At 39.8% G+C, this 18,502-nt stretch overlaps 1 protein-coding gene across 4 annotated transcripts in view; it reads left to right on the top strand.

Annotated features, from left to right (window-relative positions):
* The window catches only part of LOC134754557 (beta-alanyl-dopamine/carcinine hydrolase), a 93,121-nt gene extending 78,070 nt beyond the window's left edge, over positions 1-15,051 (top strand). For 2 of the 4 annotated variants that reach the window (XM_063690869.1, XM_063690868.1), the window contains exons 2-10: positions 3,836-3,930; positions 4,220-4,414; positions 5,481-5,588; positions 6,563-6,664; positions 7,859-7,991; positions 9,229-9,321; positions 10,623-10,764; positions 12,685-12,878; positions 14,353-15,050. In XM_063690869.1, coding sequence (XP_063546939.1) covers positions 3,836-3,930; positions 4,220-4,414; positions 5,481-5,588; positions 6,563-6,664; positions 7,859-7,991; positions 9,229-9,321; positions 10,623-10,764; positions 12,685-12,878; positions 14,353-14,465 — 1,175 coding nt within the window. In that variant the 3' untranslated portion in view covers positions 14,466-15,050. Of the gene's footprint in view, positions 1-3,835; positions 3,931-4,219; positions 4,415-5,480; positions 5,589-6,562; positions 6,665-7,858; positions 7,992-9,228; positions 9,322-10,622; positions 10,765-12,684; positions 12,879-14,352 lie in introns of all 4 variants that reach the window. The other 2 variants (XM_063690865.1, XM_063690867.1) reach the window with 1 other exon arrangement.
* Positions 15,052-18,502: the final 3,451 nt, after the last annotated feature.

The raw sequence follows: 18,502 nt of genomic DNA on the forward strand, positions 1-18,502 counted from the left end.
GAAACAAAAAGTACAATTATTAGGTAGGTATTCTGAATTTAACAGAGTAACATTCAGTAAATATTTTACGAGCACGATTAAAAATATTGTAAATGTGGAAATTATTGTAGCTTTATTTATTTATTTACATTTGTATACCTACTATAAGTCCGTCTAAGGTAACTCTGTTACGACTTGGACAGAACAAAATCGAGCGTCAATGCACGGTGGCTAAAAAATAAGCGCATTTCCGTTGCCAGGGAGGTTTTGGGATTATACTGAGCAACTTTTACAAATGGGACCAACAACGAAATCGCGAAAAAAAATTTACCCTCCCATAGTGTATGAAACAGCTAATTTTTTTTTGCGATTTCGTTTATAAAGTCGAAAAATGGATAATAATTTTTGAGAAAATTTGAGCTTTTCTAACTATTTATTGAATATACCTATAGAATAAAAACCAAAATTTTACAAAACATGAAATTGAACATAAATACAATTGAAATATAAATATGAACTATGCACACGTACCATGACATCATGACTGAATACTTATATTTATTATAATTAATAATTAAATATGTAGGTTTAAAAAAACGTATAAATCTTTAGTTAAAAACTAATTGGAATTACATTAAAGCTAAGATCTTACTAAACATACAAAACCGTTATACCTGCAATACAGACAAATAACAATAATAATATAATAGGGTAGGACGGGGCTAAAAGGTTAGCTGGAAAATTCACTACGCCTTATACGTAGTCTAGTCGACAAGATACGACAAAATACGTGTGACACCCATGGCTCGATACCTGTATTGAAATACCTACTAATATCGTTCCAAAACCGTTATATTATTTCGTTTATTAAAAACCGGTTAATTGATTGTACGCGAACTAAAGAAATCGTTCTTCTTATCGGTAATTATTTATTATTATTATTATTATTTATTCTTATTCTTATTTTATGATTCGCGGAGAACAATATAATACCGCCATACCGGTTAATCTCGGTTTTTGGAGACGCTCGATTAAACTCGTCTTCATACGTGAAAGAAATAACAATACTTTCTCGTTCTAGCTTGCTCCGATATTTTCAATTTAACTGGTTAATTGAAAAAACGAAAGCTGAACGAATTCGGCATAAACTAATATCTCAATACAACAATTCTTTAACCGGTAACTGCAAACGAAAACGAAATCCTTTTCGTTCCCGGGTGAATTAACGAAAACGGTTTGAAAAATAAAACGGTTTCCGAGCCCTGGTTTAGGAATGATGTTTATAAAGTCGTCGTCAATAGAACTTGCAAACAATGTAATGAAACCGATTTACTCTCATTACTTCGTAATCTCGCTCTTTAAAAGGACAACCATGACCTTATCGACAGTCTATAATGTCTATATACTTCAATATTTTATTTATATATTTTTTTAGTTAAATCAAATGTTATTAATATTTCAGCGAAAATAACCTTCGTAAATATGTTAGGTTATGTGTCAAACGCTAACAAAATCTGTCATATTTGTTTACATTGTTTGCAAGTTCTATTGACGACGACTTTAACTAGAAAAATGCATTCGAAGCGTTTAAGAAAATATACGTGTTTTCAAGATCACGACCGCTCGTACCAAACCCTCGGCTTCCATACACCGACGTCAATTTGACCGTTTAAGTAAAAATTATCATCATTATCATGACAATGAAAGTGACATCACGTTGTCGCACACGTGGGGGTCGTTAGTCAAGGCTCGAGACTCATAATTCTTGTTTTTATGACGGCTAATCACTATGCGGCTAGATGCTAGATGGCAGCCGCAATAAGACTTGTTAGAAGATTTAGCCAACAATTTCGTTTTGGTTACGGAGCCAAAATGGCAAAAACGGAACACTTGATTTCCGATTAAAAATTCAAATAATTTTCGAACACCAACTGCGGGGGACAGTTAATCGTCGGCCAGCAACTGCTGCATGCATGCATATTATGCAATTTAAACAATGTATTTTTTATGTGAAACGTGAGTGAAATGTCTTAAAAAACCCGTAGGAGTCGGATCAAAAACTAAGTAATTAAGTCCGACTCACGCTTGACTGCACATTTTAATAGGTTTTCCTGTAATCTTTAGATAAAGATGTATTTTGTATATTTTTTTCATAATTTTAGACCCAGTAGTTTCGGAGATAAACAGGGGGAATGGTCATTTTTTGCCTATTTTCTTGAATAACTTCTAAATTGTTTATCCTAAAATTATAAAAAAAATATATATTTGAGATTCCCAGGATAAGCTCTTTTATTTGATATGTAACACGATATAGTTTGAGAAACTTAATTTTTTAATTTTCTTATTTACCCCCCAAAAGTGGCCCCCATGTTTAAAATTCATGTGTTTACGTTGCATGTTCGTCTTTGGGTCATAAACTTACATATGTATACCAAATTTCAACTTAATCGGTCCAGTAGTTTCGGAGAAAATAAGCTGTGACAGTCGGACAGACAGACAGACAGACAGACGCACGAGTGATCCTATAAGGGTTCTGTTTTTTTTCCTTTTGAGGTACAGAACCCTAACAACTCATCCTTTAGCTATCGGCTATCGTAATTTATACGTATGAGTACCTACACTAATTGGCAGTGGTAAAGACCACTAGCGTCATCTGTTGGTGCGCTTTCAAAACTCACTTCAAAACAAAGCTCACGAATCTTATCCTCTTTGCTACTGCGAAAACTTCAGCTCTCCAGAGGGCTAGACGGGCTTTCGTACTTTCCAGTGTACAACGTAGTACTATGCTTATATGGGACAGATGGCGCTGAAATCTATTATTAAAGCTTAACACCTTTACCTACATGCATACCTACTTCGTTTTTAGCATTGAAAAAAGGGTAAACAATCTTGACATGTATTTTTATTTCAAAACGCATTAAAAAAATTGTAACTGTTAGTTATGAAACTAAAATGTAAATGATCATTCATATATGCTTTAGGTACCAATAATGGTTGCATAACTTCCTGTACTTAACAATTTTTTCAAAAGTTTTATTCAAAAAAAGACGCGTAATACTGTTTTCACCACACCCGCTGGTAAAGGCTCTTTTAATTGTTCAAAAAGTGATGAGAAAGTTTCATTTTATCATAAAGAAATAAGTACCTAAGCATCAAAGAGGATATAATAAGATAGAGCGGTACTGTCATAGTAAATTTTGTAATCACTGTAAATTCACTGCCATCTATCGACATACTTTAAAACTAAAAATGAAGATTTATAAAAATACGTTAAAATGTATTTAAATATGGATAAATGATTTTTTTATTTGCATTAATTATTTTTATATGATTTGACCCATGTTCTTTCACTGATATGCGTTAAAATTATAAATAACAAACGGAACCGTCAACGCCCTCTATACGAGAGTAGGCCAAAACTAGTGGCGCCATCTGATCGAGAGTCAAATTTTCGTGATTTTAGAGGCACGTTATTTCCTTAGACTGTATCCATCTATTACGGAGTTATATCTATCTTTGCTAAGCATAGAGTGCTCACTGTTCACTCCATACATCAGTTTTGTTACCAAAAGACTTATTTTCGTAGTCGACATCTAGCGTCAAGTAGCGGAATTATCAGTACTGCTACTCGACAATAGATGTCGCGACGAACGGAAAGTCTAATGCTTAACAATTTTCAGCTAATATTATAAAACAAATGAGTTGTTTATACTATGTTAGTCTATATCTACTTAGACCTACCAATGACTACTTCTGTTCCAGTACCTAATGAGCGGGCAGTCAAGACGCTCGGCTAACACCCTTAGCATACTTGTTTCTTTCTTCGTTCTTTAAACTTGCTTCTTTCATGTTACAGGAGCGAATGGAGCGCAGGCGGTGGAGCTCGGCCGGCGGAACGCCGTGCCCGTCTTGTACCTCCAGGGCTCGCACTACGAAGTCGGCTTCGACCAGGTAACATACAAGTGTAGACTCTGACCGACCGTGGTCAGGCCGTAGAGCTCGCGGCGGCTTCGACCAGGTAACATACAAGTGTACACTCTGACCGCGGTCAGGCGTGGAGTTTGGTGACCGTCCTGTACCTTTTCGCTTTACGCTACATTCGGCATCACATTGTGTGGGATGTGGGAGAGCACTAAGATAACATAACTTTAGAACGTGACTCATTATGCGTAGGTATATACGGCGTCAACCGGAGATCAAGACGTTATTAACATAATTTTTTCCCATTAATATTTTCCAGGGTCGTACCTTCTCATCAGTTATCCAAGCCTTCGTGAAGCGTCACTTCGAAATGGTGCCGTTTGAGCAAGAGTACGCCACAGAGGCGGGCCGCGCTGCCTACGAGAAGACACTCGCCAATATGAGAGAGCGGTACCCGTGGTACGTCAAGGAGATCCAAGGAATCGCGGACGGAGCTCAAGTACCTTTCTATAAGGTTAGACTTGTACCTTATATTATACTTAAGACATAAAAAACACATGCCAACATGAAGCAACAGAGGTAACTCGTATTACGTGAAGGCGATCCTTTATCGCGGACTGGGCTCAAGTACCCTTTTACAAGGTGAGTCCCATGAGTAACGTATATCAGAGGACGCACACAAGACAGTCGCCAATATGAGACAGCGGTACCCGTTCTACGTCAGTACGTCACCTACGTAAAGGAGATCCAAGGGATCGCGGACGGGGCTCATGCACCCTTCTACAAGGTTAGACTTGACCATACCACTTTTAAACTACAAATACCTTATACAGCAAGATACAGACAAGACACTCGCTAATATGAGGCAGCGGTAGCCGTGGTTCGTAAACGAAATCCGAGAAATGGCGGACGGCGCTCAAGAACCCTTCTACAATATTTAGAGTCATAGTCTAAAATAGGTTTTATACGAATTATATTTACTTGCCAAAATCCAAATAACATGAGTTGTTAAAGCCTGACTAGGAATATATGAGGAACTAATTTTTTCATACTATACTGAACTGTCACCCTATACATGAGAATAACAGCGCCTTCTTGACAATGATCATATATTTCTGGTCAGGAAATGGTGTGTATGTACACCCGTGAATATCGAACATCGGGTGGTCAACACAGCTGGTTTTACTCATCGACCTGTCTTACAAGAACATTTTAGACTAAATAATTACTAATTCAGATGAATTTAATTTAACCTAACCATTCAATAGACTTATATTAAACGGGATATAGACCGTGATTACCTTTTCTATTGTTTTTGAGCTCCCGATATTTCGACGCAGTTACATGCATCATGGTCACGGGTGACTGAAGAGGGCGGGTGGGTGTCAAAGGTGTAGACCGCGCTCGGTCTACCCTCATTCTTGCGCGTCGGTTGCGTTCGCTTTCAACGTTACCATCGGTCGCGTTCACACTCGTTGGTCTGGTCGCATTTACACTCGTTGATCTGTCCAAGCAATCAATATAAGTCTAGTTGAACTAACCGTGAATCATTCAAAACTCTAACCATTCAATGTTTCCAGATATTCCTCCTCCACTGCGACGACATCGTGCTTACGGCGAACGACGAACAAGCCCCCCGGCCCGACCGCGGCGGCTGCACGTCCATCGGGATCAACACAGATGACTACGTTAGTATATTATCTCCTGGTCACTATCCACAGCGACTGTATTCGCTCCGATCACACGTGACGTGCTTACAGCGAACGACGAACAAACCCCCCGGCCCGACCACGGCGGCTGCACGTCCATCGGGATCACAAACGACTACTTTAGTATATCATCTCCTGGTCATTATCCACAGCGACTGTATTCGCTCCGATCACACGTGACGTGCTTACAGCGCACGACGAACGTCCCCCGGCCCGACCACGGCGGCTGCACGTCCATCGGGACCAACACGGATGAGTACGTTAGTATATCATCTGGCAATTTTCCACAGCGACTGCATTCGCTCCGATCACACGTGACATGCTTACAGCGAACGACGAACACGCCCCCCGGCCCGACCACGGCGGCTGCACGTCTGTCGGGATCAACACGGAAGTTTATTTATTCCTTTATTTGTTTAATACAGTGCAAGCTTACAGTATTACACCAATTCACTTACACACTAGAAAAATAGATAAATGTCAGGAGAATTACAAAAAAAACAGATAAAATGTCAAGAAAGATAAAATTTACTTATTCTGTCAATTAATTACAATACTTATATAAAGTGAATGAATGATATGTTATGAATTTAATTTTTAAGTACTAACATTATTTTTAAGAATATACTAACAAAAATTGAGATCATGTTATCTTTATTGAATAAATTGAAATAAAGTAGTATTAATGGTACCATCGAGCTGATCTGATGCTGGAGACAGGAGTTGGCCATAGGAACTATGTGATGACTGATGAAACAACGCAACCTAGTTGTGTTTGGGGTTTTTAAAATTGTCTCGAAGAGTATTAGATGCCAGTGGTAAAAAAAATACAGTCAGCGATAAAAGCTTGTACCAAAAATGATATTTTTTTGGCAAAAACTTATTTGTTTTCCAGAAACAGACAAATATTAACAGAAATTTGTTAAGTTCTTATGGGTACTTTTCGATTCCAGACGGTACTAGGTCACAATGAAGACGCGGTGTCGTCCACACTCAACCACTGGTACATCGTAACAGCACATGTTACACCCACAGATGAGGACAGGAAGCATGGGGTAAGTTAATACAATTTCTGAATAGCATTTTTGAATCAACTTACCTAGAATATACTTATTTCAAAATATTTATCAGTACGGTTTTTACTCACTATTATTTTTAGTCGCTTTTGGCGACATGTTTCGGATTCTTTGGGAATCCATCCTCAGGCACGAGTGTCCGCGGCGGTTGTACGTCGTCGCCAAAAGCGACTAAAAATATTAGTGAGTAAAAACCGTACTGATAAATATTTTGAAATATGTCTCACGATAGTTTAAGTGCGAATATACTTATTGTTTCTAAACAAGCAAACCGATTGAAGAACTTTAAGTCCCACTTGCACCATCCCACTAACCCGGGTTTAAGCGGTTAAATTGTTAACGAAGTGTCAAATTGTACTGTACTGCATGTGTTCGCGGTGGAATGCTTACGGCCCCATTCGGGCCATTCGTACGAGAGCTTAAAAAGCGTTGCGTGTGTGACGCACCCATAAGTAAGAGCGAGAAAGAGATATCGCTTTCTCGCTCTTACTTATGTGTGCGTCACACACGCAACGCTTTTTAAGCTCTCGTGCGAATGTGGCCTACGCGTCCGCGTCACCGCCACCATTGCTGCGAGACAGGCATACCTACCGTGGAGGGTTTAGTCGGTATTTGGCCCGTAAACTAAATGCATTACTCCACGTAATAAAAAAAGTCCCCGGGTTAGTGGAATAGTGCAAGTGGGCCTAACTCGACTACGGTATGTCACAGATCTATAGGCATAATAGAGTCCATCTACTCGTACGAGTAAGGTAACTTGCACCGACTTTGCAGTGCCACTACTAATTTTATAATTTTATAGCAATTAGCCGTTTGTGGCAGCACTAGCAATACTTCCACACGTCAGTGATGATGATGCTCTCCTGACCGATTTCGGCCACAGCGACTTAAAGGCAATTTAAATGACTTCCAAAAAGGCTTAATTTTTTATGGCTCTAAAGGGCATATTTTACTTGTAAAGTACATAGGGTCAATTTTGCTAATTGTGGCTGGCCTGCACATTGGTTAATAGTGTTTATTGAGAGTTCATACACTTGCTACTTGCGTTTGTACACTATAAACACTAATCAATTTGTAAACATGCCCGTAGAAGGCCAGTTACTCTTACCACGCAGCCACCAGTTAACCGTATTGAACTTACTCCATCTCATGCCGACATTTCATGTATTTCAGGCCGTAGATGAGTGGTATTCGTCCCTGTGCTACGCTGGCAACATGCCGGGCTACACGATGGGCTTCAACGAGCACGGGCTAGTGTTCTCTATCAACACACTGAGCCCGCTGCGGCTGAAGCCGGGGGGCACACGTTAGTATACTACTATACCGTCCCTGTAACACTACTATACAGGCCGCTTACTACACGGTGTTCAACAAGCATGGACTGCTGATCTACATCAACACGCTGAGCCCGCTGCGGCTGAAGCCGGGGGGCACACGTTAGTATACTACTATACCGTTCCTGTAACACTACTATACAGGCCGCTTACTACACGGTGTTCAACAAGCATGGACTGCTGTTCTACATCAACACGCTGAGCCCGCTGCGGCTGAAGCCGGGGGGCACACGTTAGTATACTACTATAACGTCCCTGTAACACTACTATACAGGCCGCTTACTACACGGTGTTCAACAAGCATGGACTACTGTTCTACATCAACACGCTGAGCCCGCTGCGGCTGAAGCCGGGGGGCACACGTTAGTATACTACTATAACGTCCCTGTAACACTACTATACAGGCCGCTTACTACACGGTGTTCAACAAGCATGGACTACTGTTCTACATCAACACGCTGAGCCCGCTGCGGCTGAAGCCGGGGGGCACACGTTAGTATACTAGCATACCGTCCCTGTGCTACGCGGGCCACATGACTGGCTACTAAGGAATGAAAATCGCTTGGAACGCGAGTCCGACTCGCATTTGGCCGGTTTTTATTGTTACGGGATCAACAAAATGGCGATTAAGTGCTGTAAAATGTTAGAAAGAGCTTTCATCCGAATATTAAGCTGTATGATAGCCCTAAAAACAGCGTCAACTTCAATATTCAAGTCGAAAGAAAATCTTGCAGACAGCTATTATACGACTGTTTTGTTGAATGAACCGCTTTTTCTTAGCAATTGTGCTGTAAGAACTGAATGTCGAAAGATGATGCTATTAAAGCTAATTTGACGACAATTTAGCAATTTGGTTACTTTTCTACAACCTTCGTACGACATATCAGTCGTAAGAAGGCGATCGAGAGATACCTTTATACAGTTATCGAGTAAAAGCGATATGAGTCGAAATCACGTTTACTCGACAAGTTTATGCGGCAAAAAAGCGTTCAATGCTGAACGCTTCGTCGAGAGAGTTGCTTTTATACGGCTTTTTGATAACGAGCACGACTGTTTTTCGACTTACAGTCGTAAGAGTGAAGCTTATACGACTTAATTTGCTAGTTGGGATACCCACGCACGTAGCATTGTCCAACTTTACAAGCAAATTTCGATCTTATCGCATGTATGATCTAGTCTAGACTCAAAATTAACTTTTGTATATTTCAGCACGCGTGTTCATCACACGAGCGTTACTGGCGGCCAAGAATTTTGCTGAAGCTGAGAAGATTATGCGGGATGACGGTCTTGGAGCTGGCAATGGTAAGATTGTAACCCAGAGTGACTGTCCCCTAAATCCGCTACTACATGGAAAACTCTCATGATTAATTGCTCTGCCTTTTTAGCGATTCTACAAATCTACGCCTATTACGCCTTCCCTGGTTGGTGATATTAAATAGTAGATTGTTAACTAAGGAATGAAAGGCACTCATTTCTGCCGAGGTTGTTTGGCCAATAGTACGAGGCTGAAATGATGCCTTTCATCCGAGTTAAACACTATTTTTCATTTCGAATACGAGGAAAGTAAAAAGCGTGTTTTTTTTAAACATTACTCAGTATAGTCAGTATACACTTTTATAGTATTTCTTGAGGGTACTTTCAATTAACAATTTAGGCAAAAGTATCGTTATTTATGGAATGGGCAGTTAAATATCAGAATGGAAATTTTATAACAAATTAATTTAAACCCAAATTTCAATTGCTTATCGTAAAAAAATATAAAAAAATCGTACTTGGAACGTAAAATGCTCTAGTGCAGAGACGTATCATTTTCTGCACACCTTTTTAAAACAATAATGACCTTCTTTCAGAGCATGAGAAATGAAATAGTTATTTGTGCAACAAGAGGGGAAAGTTGGTTTTTCTTGCGAGTGTTTATTTTCCCGGTTTAAAGTCGCACTTTCCTCACTCCAGGGAGTAACGAAAGTAGGCTTGTTCGAGCTGCTGAGGTGAAAAATAAATATATACACACCTACTCAATACCAACAAAATCGGATCTCTTCGTATGAAAATTTAAATACCAAGTTTTCAAGTGTAATTAAAGCTTACCTTTGTTTACCTTTCTTAATTCAACCATACATATCTTGAGAGACCTTCGGGAGGGAGGGAGGGATCTTCGATATACTTTTTAGTACAGGATTTCTGCTCCGTCTTCGCATTCGAATGCTTTGATATGTCGTCTCGTACCTCTGATTCTTATGGAGCTCTTATTACAAAAATTTGGACTTTAACTTTCAGCCAGAATTTTTTTCTGAATATGCCAATACCACAAACAATTTTCTTCACAACACAAACTTCACTGGCGACGAAACGGCGTGGCTCCGTTGAATGGTCTGGTCTTGTGTCGAATTGGGCAGTTTGCCCCGAAACCTCGGAAATACGACACCCTTCGGCCAGAAGTCGGCGCACTCGATGGTCCCCTGCAGCGGTCGCGGCACGCGCTCCACAAAAGAGTTGAAGTGCACGTAGTGGCGCGATAGAAGCTGAAGCATCCTCAGAGTGTAGCCGGTCTTCTGGTGTACATACTCTACCACAATAATAATAATAATAAATTAATGCTTCAGGTTTCAATATCAACATGATCTGGTCGGAACCGTGGGGCGCCCGACGATTGTACAACGCCGAGGTAGCTCCAGACCCAAACGGGAGCTTCTCGTCGGTCAGCGTGCGGAAATACGAGCGGGATTCCCTTGCACACACTAACATGTGAGTATAGAATATAGATAAAATATTCTCTACTGAGCTCGTTCACTTACCTGTACTAACAATGGCATTCTGTTAAACAAAAGCCATTATTTCTTTTATGTGAGCGCGTGGCCATTGTGTGTGAGCCTCAGGCACAATCGCGGCCATTGCACTCACACAAAAGAAATCATTGTTAGTACAGGTAAGTGAACGAGCTCAGTAGAGAAAATTGTATCTATACCAGGGGCAATTCGACAATAGGGAATATTACACGAAACTCTGGGCAGGCCGGCTACCACAATCTGAGGGTCTATCGCAAAACAAGAAAATCGAAATTTCGTTATCTAACATCTTTGTCACTCTTGCATATTCGAGCGATAAAGAGGCAGATAGCGAAATTTCGTTTGTTTCCCGGTAGGTTCTTTAAACAAACCGCCTTGGTGCATCATATCATATTTTATTCTCTGAAAACTTGTCAAAAAACTGTAAAAGGCACAGTATGTATAAGCATAGAGTAACTTATACTAGAGCGGTACTGTCATAGTAAATTTTGTAACCCCAGTAAATTCACTGCCATCTGTCGACACACTTTAAAACTAAAAATAAATATTTATAAAAATACGATAAAATGTATTTAAATGTGGAAAAATGATTTTTTTATTTGCATTAATTATTTTTATGATTTTGACCCATGTTCTTTCACTGATATGCGTTAAAATTGTTCAATAGCAAAAGAAACCGTCAACGCCATCTATACGACAGTAGGCCAAAGCTAGTAGCGCCCTCTGAACAAGAATCAAATTTTCTTGATTTTCGAGGCACGTTTTTTTCCTTAGACTGTATCCATCTATTACGGAGTTATATTTATCTTTGGTATAAGTTACTCTATGGTTTACTAAACGGGCTAGTGGTGCACTCTGGTGGCAGAACATTGCAGTAATACCCCCTATTGAAAACTAATACGTCTCCTATGTATATCGTGAGTATAACCATACGTACATATCACCTACCTACTTCGAGTATTTTGTGAAAGTTTGTCTCACTAGTGAGAAACTAATTTATTAACTTTAGAGCATTCCTAAAGGAGAGTTGATATAGTATAGTCTAATTGAAGTCATGAGTACATGAACGCGCTATTTTCATCCACTGACCATATGAATGAATGATGAATGAATGAATGATTTATTTTCATATGAATATTGGGTTACATAAGTAGATGTTGGGTACAATATTTTGAATTTGATCCACCCATATTTTATAATACCTATACAGGTGTACATATGGCTAACATTTCCCTTACTGGGAAAAGTGTGGTTCCGTCTGAAGGGCCATTAAGAGAGACACCACACTAATCGTCTTTTCAGCGTCGGCTTCTTGTCAACCAAGGGCCTGGCACTCTTTGATAGAGATAGTATTATTGCGATTCCTATAAGAGGAAAGTGAAAATAGTGCCATGCTTTGTCTTTATCACCGACCGGGCATTTTTTCATGGTCGGGTTATGGCATCATAGCAAGGAGGCGACGGCGAAATACCGAAATTTATAAGAGTGAAAGAGAAAAAGGAATATGCTGCCATACATGAAACTGTCAATACATGAATATGTCTTTCTCTTACCCCTGGTCGCTCGGTTTCACGTTTATGAGACGCACCCCTTAAGACCACCCCACACTAGCGTCTTTGGATGTCGGCGTCTAGTCAGCGCTATGGAAAATGGCGTCGCTGCGCAGTTGCGCCAACGTTGCGTCGAGCAGCAGCCATAGCGTTGACTAGACACCGACACGCGAGAGATGGCAGAGACGCTAGGTAGGTGTGGGGTTTATTTAACCCTTCCTTTACTGTGTATCTAGTGTGGGTACATGCGTCTATAGGCAACGACCGACCGAACCGACCTTACAAATATTTTATAAGAATAACTCTAGAACATTTTCCCCTCATTCCAGCTACCAAAACCTGAACGTGACCGAAGTAGTAGGCACGATAATAGACAGCAGTATGGCTCGTATATGCACCATACAAAAACACGCCCCGCCACAAACAAGAAAAGATGTAGCGGATATCCTCTCCGATGCCGAAGGCAAGACGTACTCCGTATGGCAGGACATGCCCGACGCCTTCGTCAAGACTATAGCTACCGGTATGTGTAATAATTAGTGATGTACCGACTATTGATTTGGGCGACTAGCCGACTAATCGGAGGTCGGATGGCCGATTAGACGGCCGACTAGTCGGCTAGTGGGCCAGATCATTACTTTCGTCTATGTTCGGTTCAGATGGACTTAAAAAACAATCGTTTTACCCCTTTCGTCACGCTATTCATAACGGTAAAAAATATAATAAAATAAAATTACTAATACGACAATACTTCATACGACAACCGACAATCGGACATAAGAAAGCGACCGCGACGGTCAATAATTCGAACAAAAGTTTTCGTAAGCGCCTTAAAGAGGACTTGGGGTAAAATAGGTAAAAAGCTGAAGAAATATTTGCTCTTTATTTCTTTTTGCCCTGTTTTTCTGTCACTTATAAAGTGCCGACTGATCGGGCATTTTTGCCGACTAGTCGCCAACTACAAATGAGGCCGGATAGTCGGCTTTCCCGACTAGTCGGTACATCCCTAGTAATAATGTAATAAATATAGTTGGTCAAGCAAATCTTGTCAGTAGAAAAAGACGGCAAATTTTAAAAATGTAGGCGCGAAGGGATATCTTCCCATAGAAAATTTGAATTTCGCGCCTTTTTCTACTGTCGAGATTTGCTTGACCAACTATATGTAAAACACGCCCTACCACAAACAAGAAGAGATGTAGCGGATATCCTGTGCGATCCCGAGGCGATGGCAAGACGCACTGCGTGTGGCAAAACAGGCCCGAAAGGCACTGGAAAGTATGTGTAGTAAAACTAGTAAAATAACAAATTACGTGAGCTTAAGAACGGAGAAGACCACAGATACAGCTGTCTATAGAATTAGGTCATATTTGCGAGAAGGGTATCACCCGGCTAGATTGCTGGTCATACCATCAATGTAGATACGTATTGTAAAATGTTGATATGAACGTGCAGAAAGACAATTCTCAACTTATGTCGTGGGTCGTGGTAATATAATTATACCCGCGTTCACACATGTTTTAGTCTCAACGCTCGTTTGATATTGGTTATTTTCTCCAGTTGTATCACAAATAGAGTTAGACCAAGCTAAGTTGGTAAGCTGGCTAAACGTAATAATTTCATAGTAGTTTGTCGTTTAAAGTAACCCTTGCACAGTCTGGTCTATTAAAATCGCTGTTCGCTGTCAGCTTAGTTTGGTTTAACCACAGAATAAATAATAGTACTACCGTACATAAAGGAAACTTCCTACAAAACCGATCTTTGACAGCGGTTCAGGGTCGAATCATGTTGTTCCTTTTAAATAGATGGCACTATCCCTTTCGGCTATTTAGTTGTCAAAATTCAAGTCATTATCTTATCTGTGGTCGTACATGCAAAGGGACGTCAAGTTGTGTCAACCCTAATAAATTCTCGGAGCAATGCTGAGCCGAACGGAGCCGAGTTTGCCGAGCATGAACCAGGGGGTTTAACCCTAACTACTTATTTTACATTTGTTTCAGGTATATTCGACCTTGAGAAGCGCACGTGGAACGTGTACATCGGCAAAGCGAACGAAACGGAACCGGTCGCCGTACTGCCCATCCGGTTCACCCGGCTCAACGACGTCAACTGAACCGGACCGTGTCGTACCGGACCGAACACGGACCGGACCGGACTTGCGACGTCTGGCTAGCAATTTTTTTTCTTTCCATTTTTCTTTGTTATTATTTTATTTTTATTTTATTTTTTTATGGAGTACCAACAGCTACAAAAACGTTATGCTGATTTAGGTAACAATACAAAGCCAATTACAGGTACTCACATATATTGTTAGGTTACCTGTCTTTGCCGGAAATATCATCAAAGCTACTATGGTTATTATTAGCTGAACCGGACCGAACACGAAGCGGACCAACCAGCTAGGTAACGTATCATGTGTGTGATTGATTATTGTTACCATGTATATAAACCGGGGGGTTCCTTTTCTGCATCCAGCCGCCTTATGTACTTAAGCAGTTCTTGAGATCCCATCTTTCCAGTTATTTTTGTTGTTACCATTATGAGTGGCCTAAGTTGAAAATAACGTCAAAACGAACGAAACGGGGCAAATCCGGTTCAGCCTGCTCATTGAGGTCTACTGAAGTGAACCGGACACGACACATATTAGATAATAGCTTTTGCCCGCGACTTCGTCTGCGTGAATCAGTAACAGCAGCTAGAGTAAGTTTAGCGCCTGGATAAAGTATAATAGCAAATTAGCAATCATAATTTGAGCATAAGCTTAATTGCTTGACATAATTATCAGGCAAATCATTAAATCTCACTTTCCTTTTCACTCTCTTTAGTGATGATCTCCGACATAAAAACTATCCTATGTCCTTCCCCGGGACTCAAACTATCTCTATGCCAAATTTTAACTAAATCGGTTCAGCGGTTTAAGCGTGAATAGGTAACACACAGACAGACAGAGACTTTCGCATTTATAATATTAGTATGGATTAGTATTGAAGTATGGATTACCTACCTATTGTGATCCTTTCAGAACATAGCTGTGTGATAAGTTTAAGCTTGAGATATTTTAGGATGTTTAAAATATACTTAAACAATAATTCTAAGGCGATTCAAACGATGACACCACGATCTATTGTACTCAGTGACATGACATATCTATCAATCGTCACGTGCGCAGAAACGTACTCAGCGTGTCATTGTCTAAAACTTTCTAAGTAATATTCTTTCCTATGGACATCATACTTAAAATGAACGGACCCTAAACCCCAAATTTCTTACTTATCCTTATAGACATATTAAAACCTAGGTACTTATGAAATAAAACTATGAAAACGGATTATCGCACTTAAACTATCGTGAGACATATTTCAAAATATTTAGATCTGTTTAGATCAGTACGGTTTTTACTCACTATTATTTTTAGTCGCTTTTGGCGACATGTTTCGGATTCTTTGGGAATCCTTCCTCAGGCACGAGTGTCCGCGGCGGTTGTACGTCGTGCCGTACTGATCTAAATATTTTAAAACGGATTATATCGCGTATATTGAATTTATAATACATCCCGACGTTTCGAACCCTTTACAGCGTTCGTGGTCAACGGGTGACTGAGGAAAAGCTACAAAGTGCAAAATACCGACATACAAAAATAGTGAACCATAAACTATAAACTTTAAGGCTGGTTGTACATGCAAAATCGGTTCATAAGGCTAGTTATACAATACAACTATTTTCAACTAAAGAAACGAAAAAAAAAGTAAAGTAAGTAATAAAGTAGTTTTAAAGGGTTCGAAACGTCGGGATGTATTATAAATTCAATATACGTGATATAATCCGTTTTCACAGTTTTATTTCATGAGTAACTATCGCGGTACCCGAAGACAATATTACCTAGGTCTGTACGTCTTAAAAGTTGTATGACGAAATCCTTACAAAAACGTACCCGGGCTGGTAGCTAGGGGGTGGGGGGGGGGGGGGGGGGCATTATGGGGCAAAAATGTGAGACTGTGACAAGGACAAACAATAACAGCGCTTTCTCTACTACTCCTACTACATAAGACTATCCCGTTCGTTCATTTCCCCCCACCCCTCATGACCGATCCAGTTATACTAGATGCATGGTATACCCCGATTTCCCGAAGGTTTTTGACTCCTCTGCATATATTGCTACCTTTTGGACGCCAAGAGCCACTAACTAGGTCGTGTGCTGTCGTGTCTTGCCTGCCATAGATTAGTATATATTATTACTGTATAAGTGCTTGCCACGCCAGCGACCACTAAAGTGGTCATGGCGGACGCTGTCAAAGCAATTGTCCTGCTGATAGATAAGGTTTATATTCGTTATTCACTAGTTGAGATATTGGCGTGTAGGCTACGTCTTGACGCTTGAGGAAAAGCGTTTGATCAGTGTCCGTGTGAACAGAGTAATAACCGCGAAAATCGAAGTTCGTAAATTGCGGGCATTTTTCTCTGTCACTCTAATTACGCCTTCATTGGAGTAAAAGAGAAAGATCCCCGCAATTTGCGAATGTCGGTTTTCGCGGTAGCCCCACAGATACTGTAGAAATCAACGCAGGTTACCGATAAGTTACCAATATTATTGTAATAAGATATTTTTATAAAATTAGGTACTTAATTTATGACTTGATGATTGTAGTGTTGTAGTTCAAATAAAAGTATTTTAGCATTATTGTTTTGTTTTATTATTTGATAAAATCATCTAATCTCAACCTCTTGACCACCACATTCACAAATTTATTTACATACAAGATATATACAGTGGTACTACGTAAACGAAATTAATAACTAGCTTAAATCTAAAATAGGCCCTTGAGGCATTGTACCAAGGATGCTGGCGGCATTTCCCCGCTGTTTCGCAATGCTGATACGTTGTGCGAGAAAGCCGCCAGCTCTTCGGTCACCAGTTACGTCAACCAGACGCTTCGCGATTTCTGCAAACAACTTATGCGCGCTGGGACCCCATGGACCTAGAGTTTCAACTCCAAATGGAACGAAATGATACTCTCTACCGAGGCTCTTATATTTATTACGTTTTAAAATTTCGGCGCTTTCCGCCGCTCCGCCCGCTTTTACATTAGTCCGTTGGAGGTGGGACGGTGCCAGTGTGTCTACGCAGGTAGCATAACTGACCACTACTAGATACTGCTTTTTAGCATTAGAAAAAAGAAACAATCTTGACGTGCCTTCTTATTGAAAACCGCTTTTAAACAATTAGTAACTATTACTTAGGAAAGCAAAATAATGTAAATGATCGTATATGATTTATATATTATATTTGCCGTGACTTATTTTTCAAGTTTTCTTATTTCAAAATAAAGACGTCAAGATCGTTTATCTTCTTTCTAATGCTAAAAAACCAATTATAGGGCCGTGGCCAATATTACAAAACGAAATTACTATTGATAAATCAAATCATCGACATATTCCTATTGGCAAAATAGCACAATTTTAGCAGCTTCAATTGTTACGTTGAGTATTGATATTACTTAGGGTGCTTAGGGCCTGTTTCACAATGTCCAAGTAAAGTCCTGAATAAGCTACTTGCCACTTATCTAACGAATAAAGTCGTCTTTGGCGTTTCACAATCTTCAAATAAGCTTAACTGGTAGATAATAGTAGATTGTTAACCAAGGGATGAAAGGCACTCATTTCTGCCGAGGTATTTTGGTGCTCGAACGCAGTGAGAGCGCCAATAGTCCGAGGCAGAAATGATGCCTTTCACCCGAGTTAAACACTCTACTTTTCATTTCGAATACAAGGAAAGTAAAATGCATGTGTTTTTTTTAAAACATGACAAGTATACATTTTTATAGTATTTCTTGAGGGTACTTTCAATTAACAATTCAGGCAAAAGTATCGTTATTTATGGAATGGAGAGTCAAATATTAGAATGGAAATTGTATAACAAATCCATTTAAACTCAAATTTCAATTGCGTATCGTAAAAAAATTAAAAAAATCGTACTTCGAACGTAAAATGCTCTAGTGCAGACACGTATCATTTTCTGCACACCTTTTAGAACAACAATAACCCTCTTTCAGAGCATGAGAAATGAAAATACATTTACAACTGAAGGTAGATTTATCTGGCAGTTATAGCTGGTCAAGCAAATATTGTCAGTAGAAAAAGGCGCGAAATTCA

This window comes from Cydia strobilella, chromosome Z, assembly GCF_947568885.1.
Source record: "Cydia strobilella chromosome Z, ilCydStro3.1, whole genome shotgun sequence".
Lineage (NCBI taxonomy): Eukaryota > Metazoa > Arthropoda > Insecta > Lepidoptera > Tortricidae > Cydia > Cydia strobilella.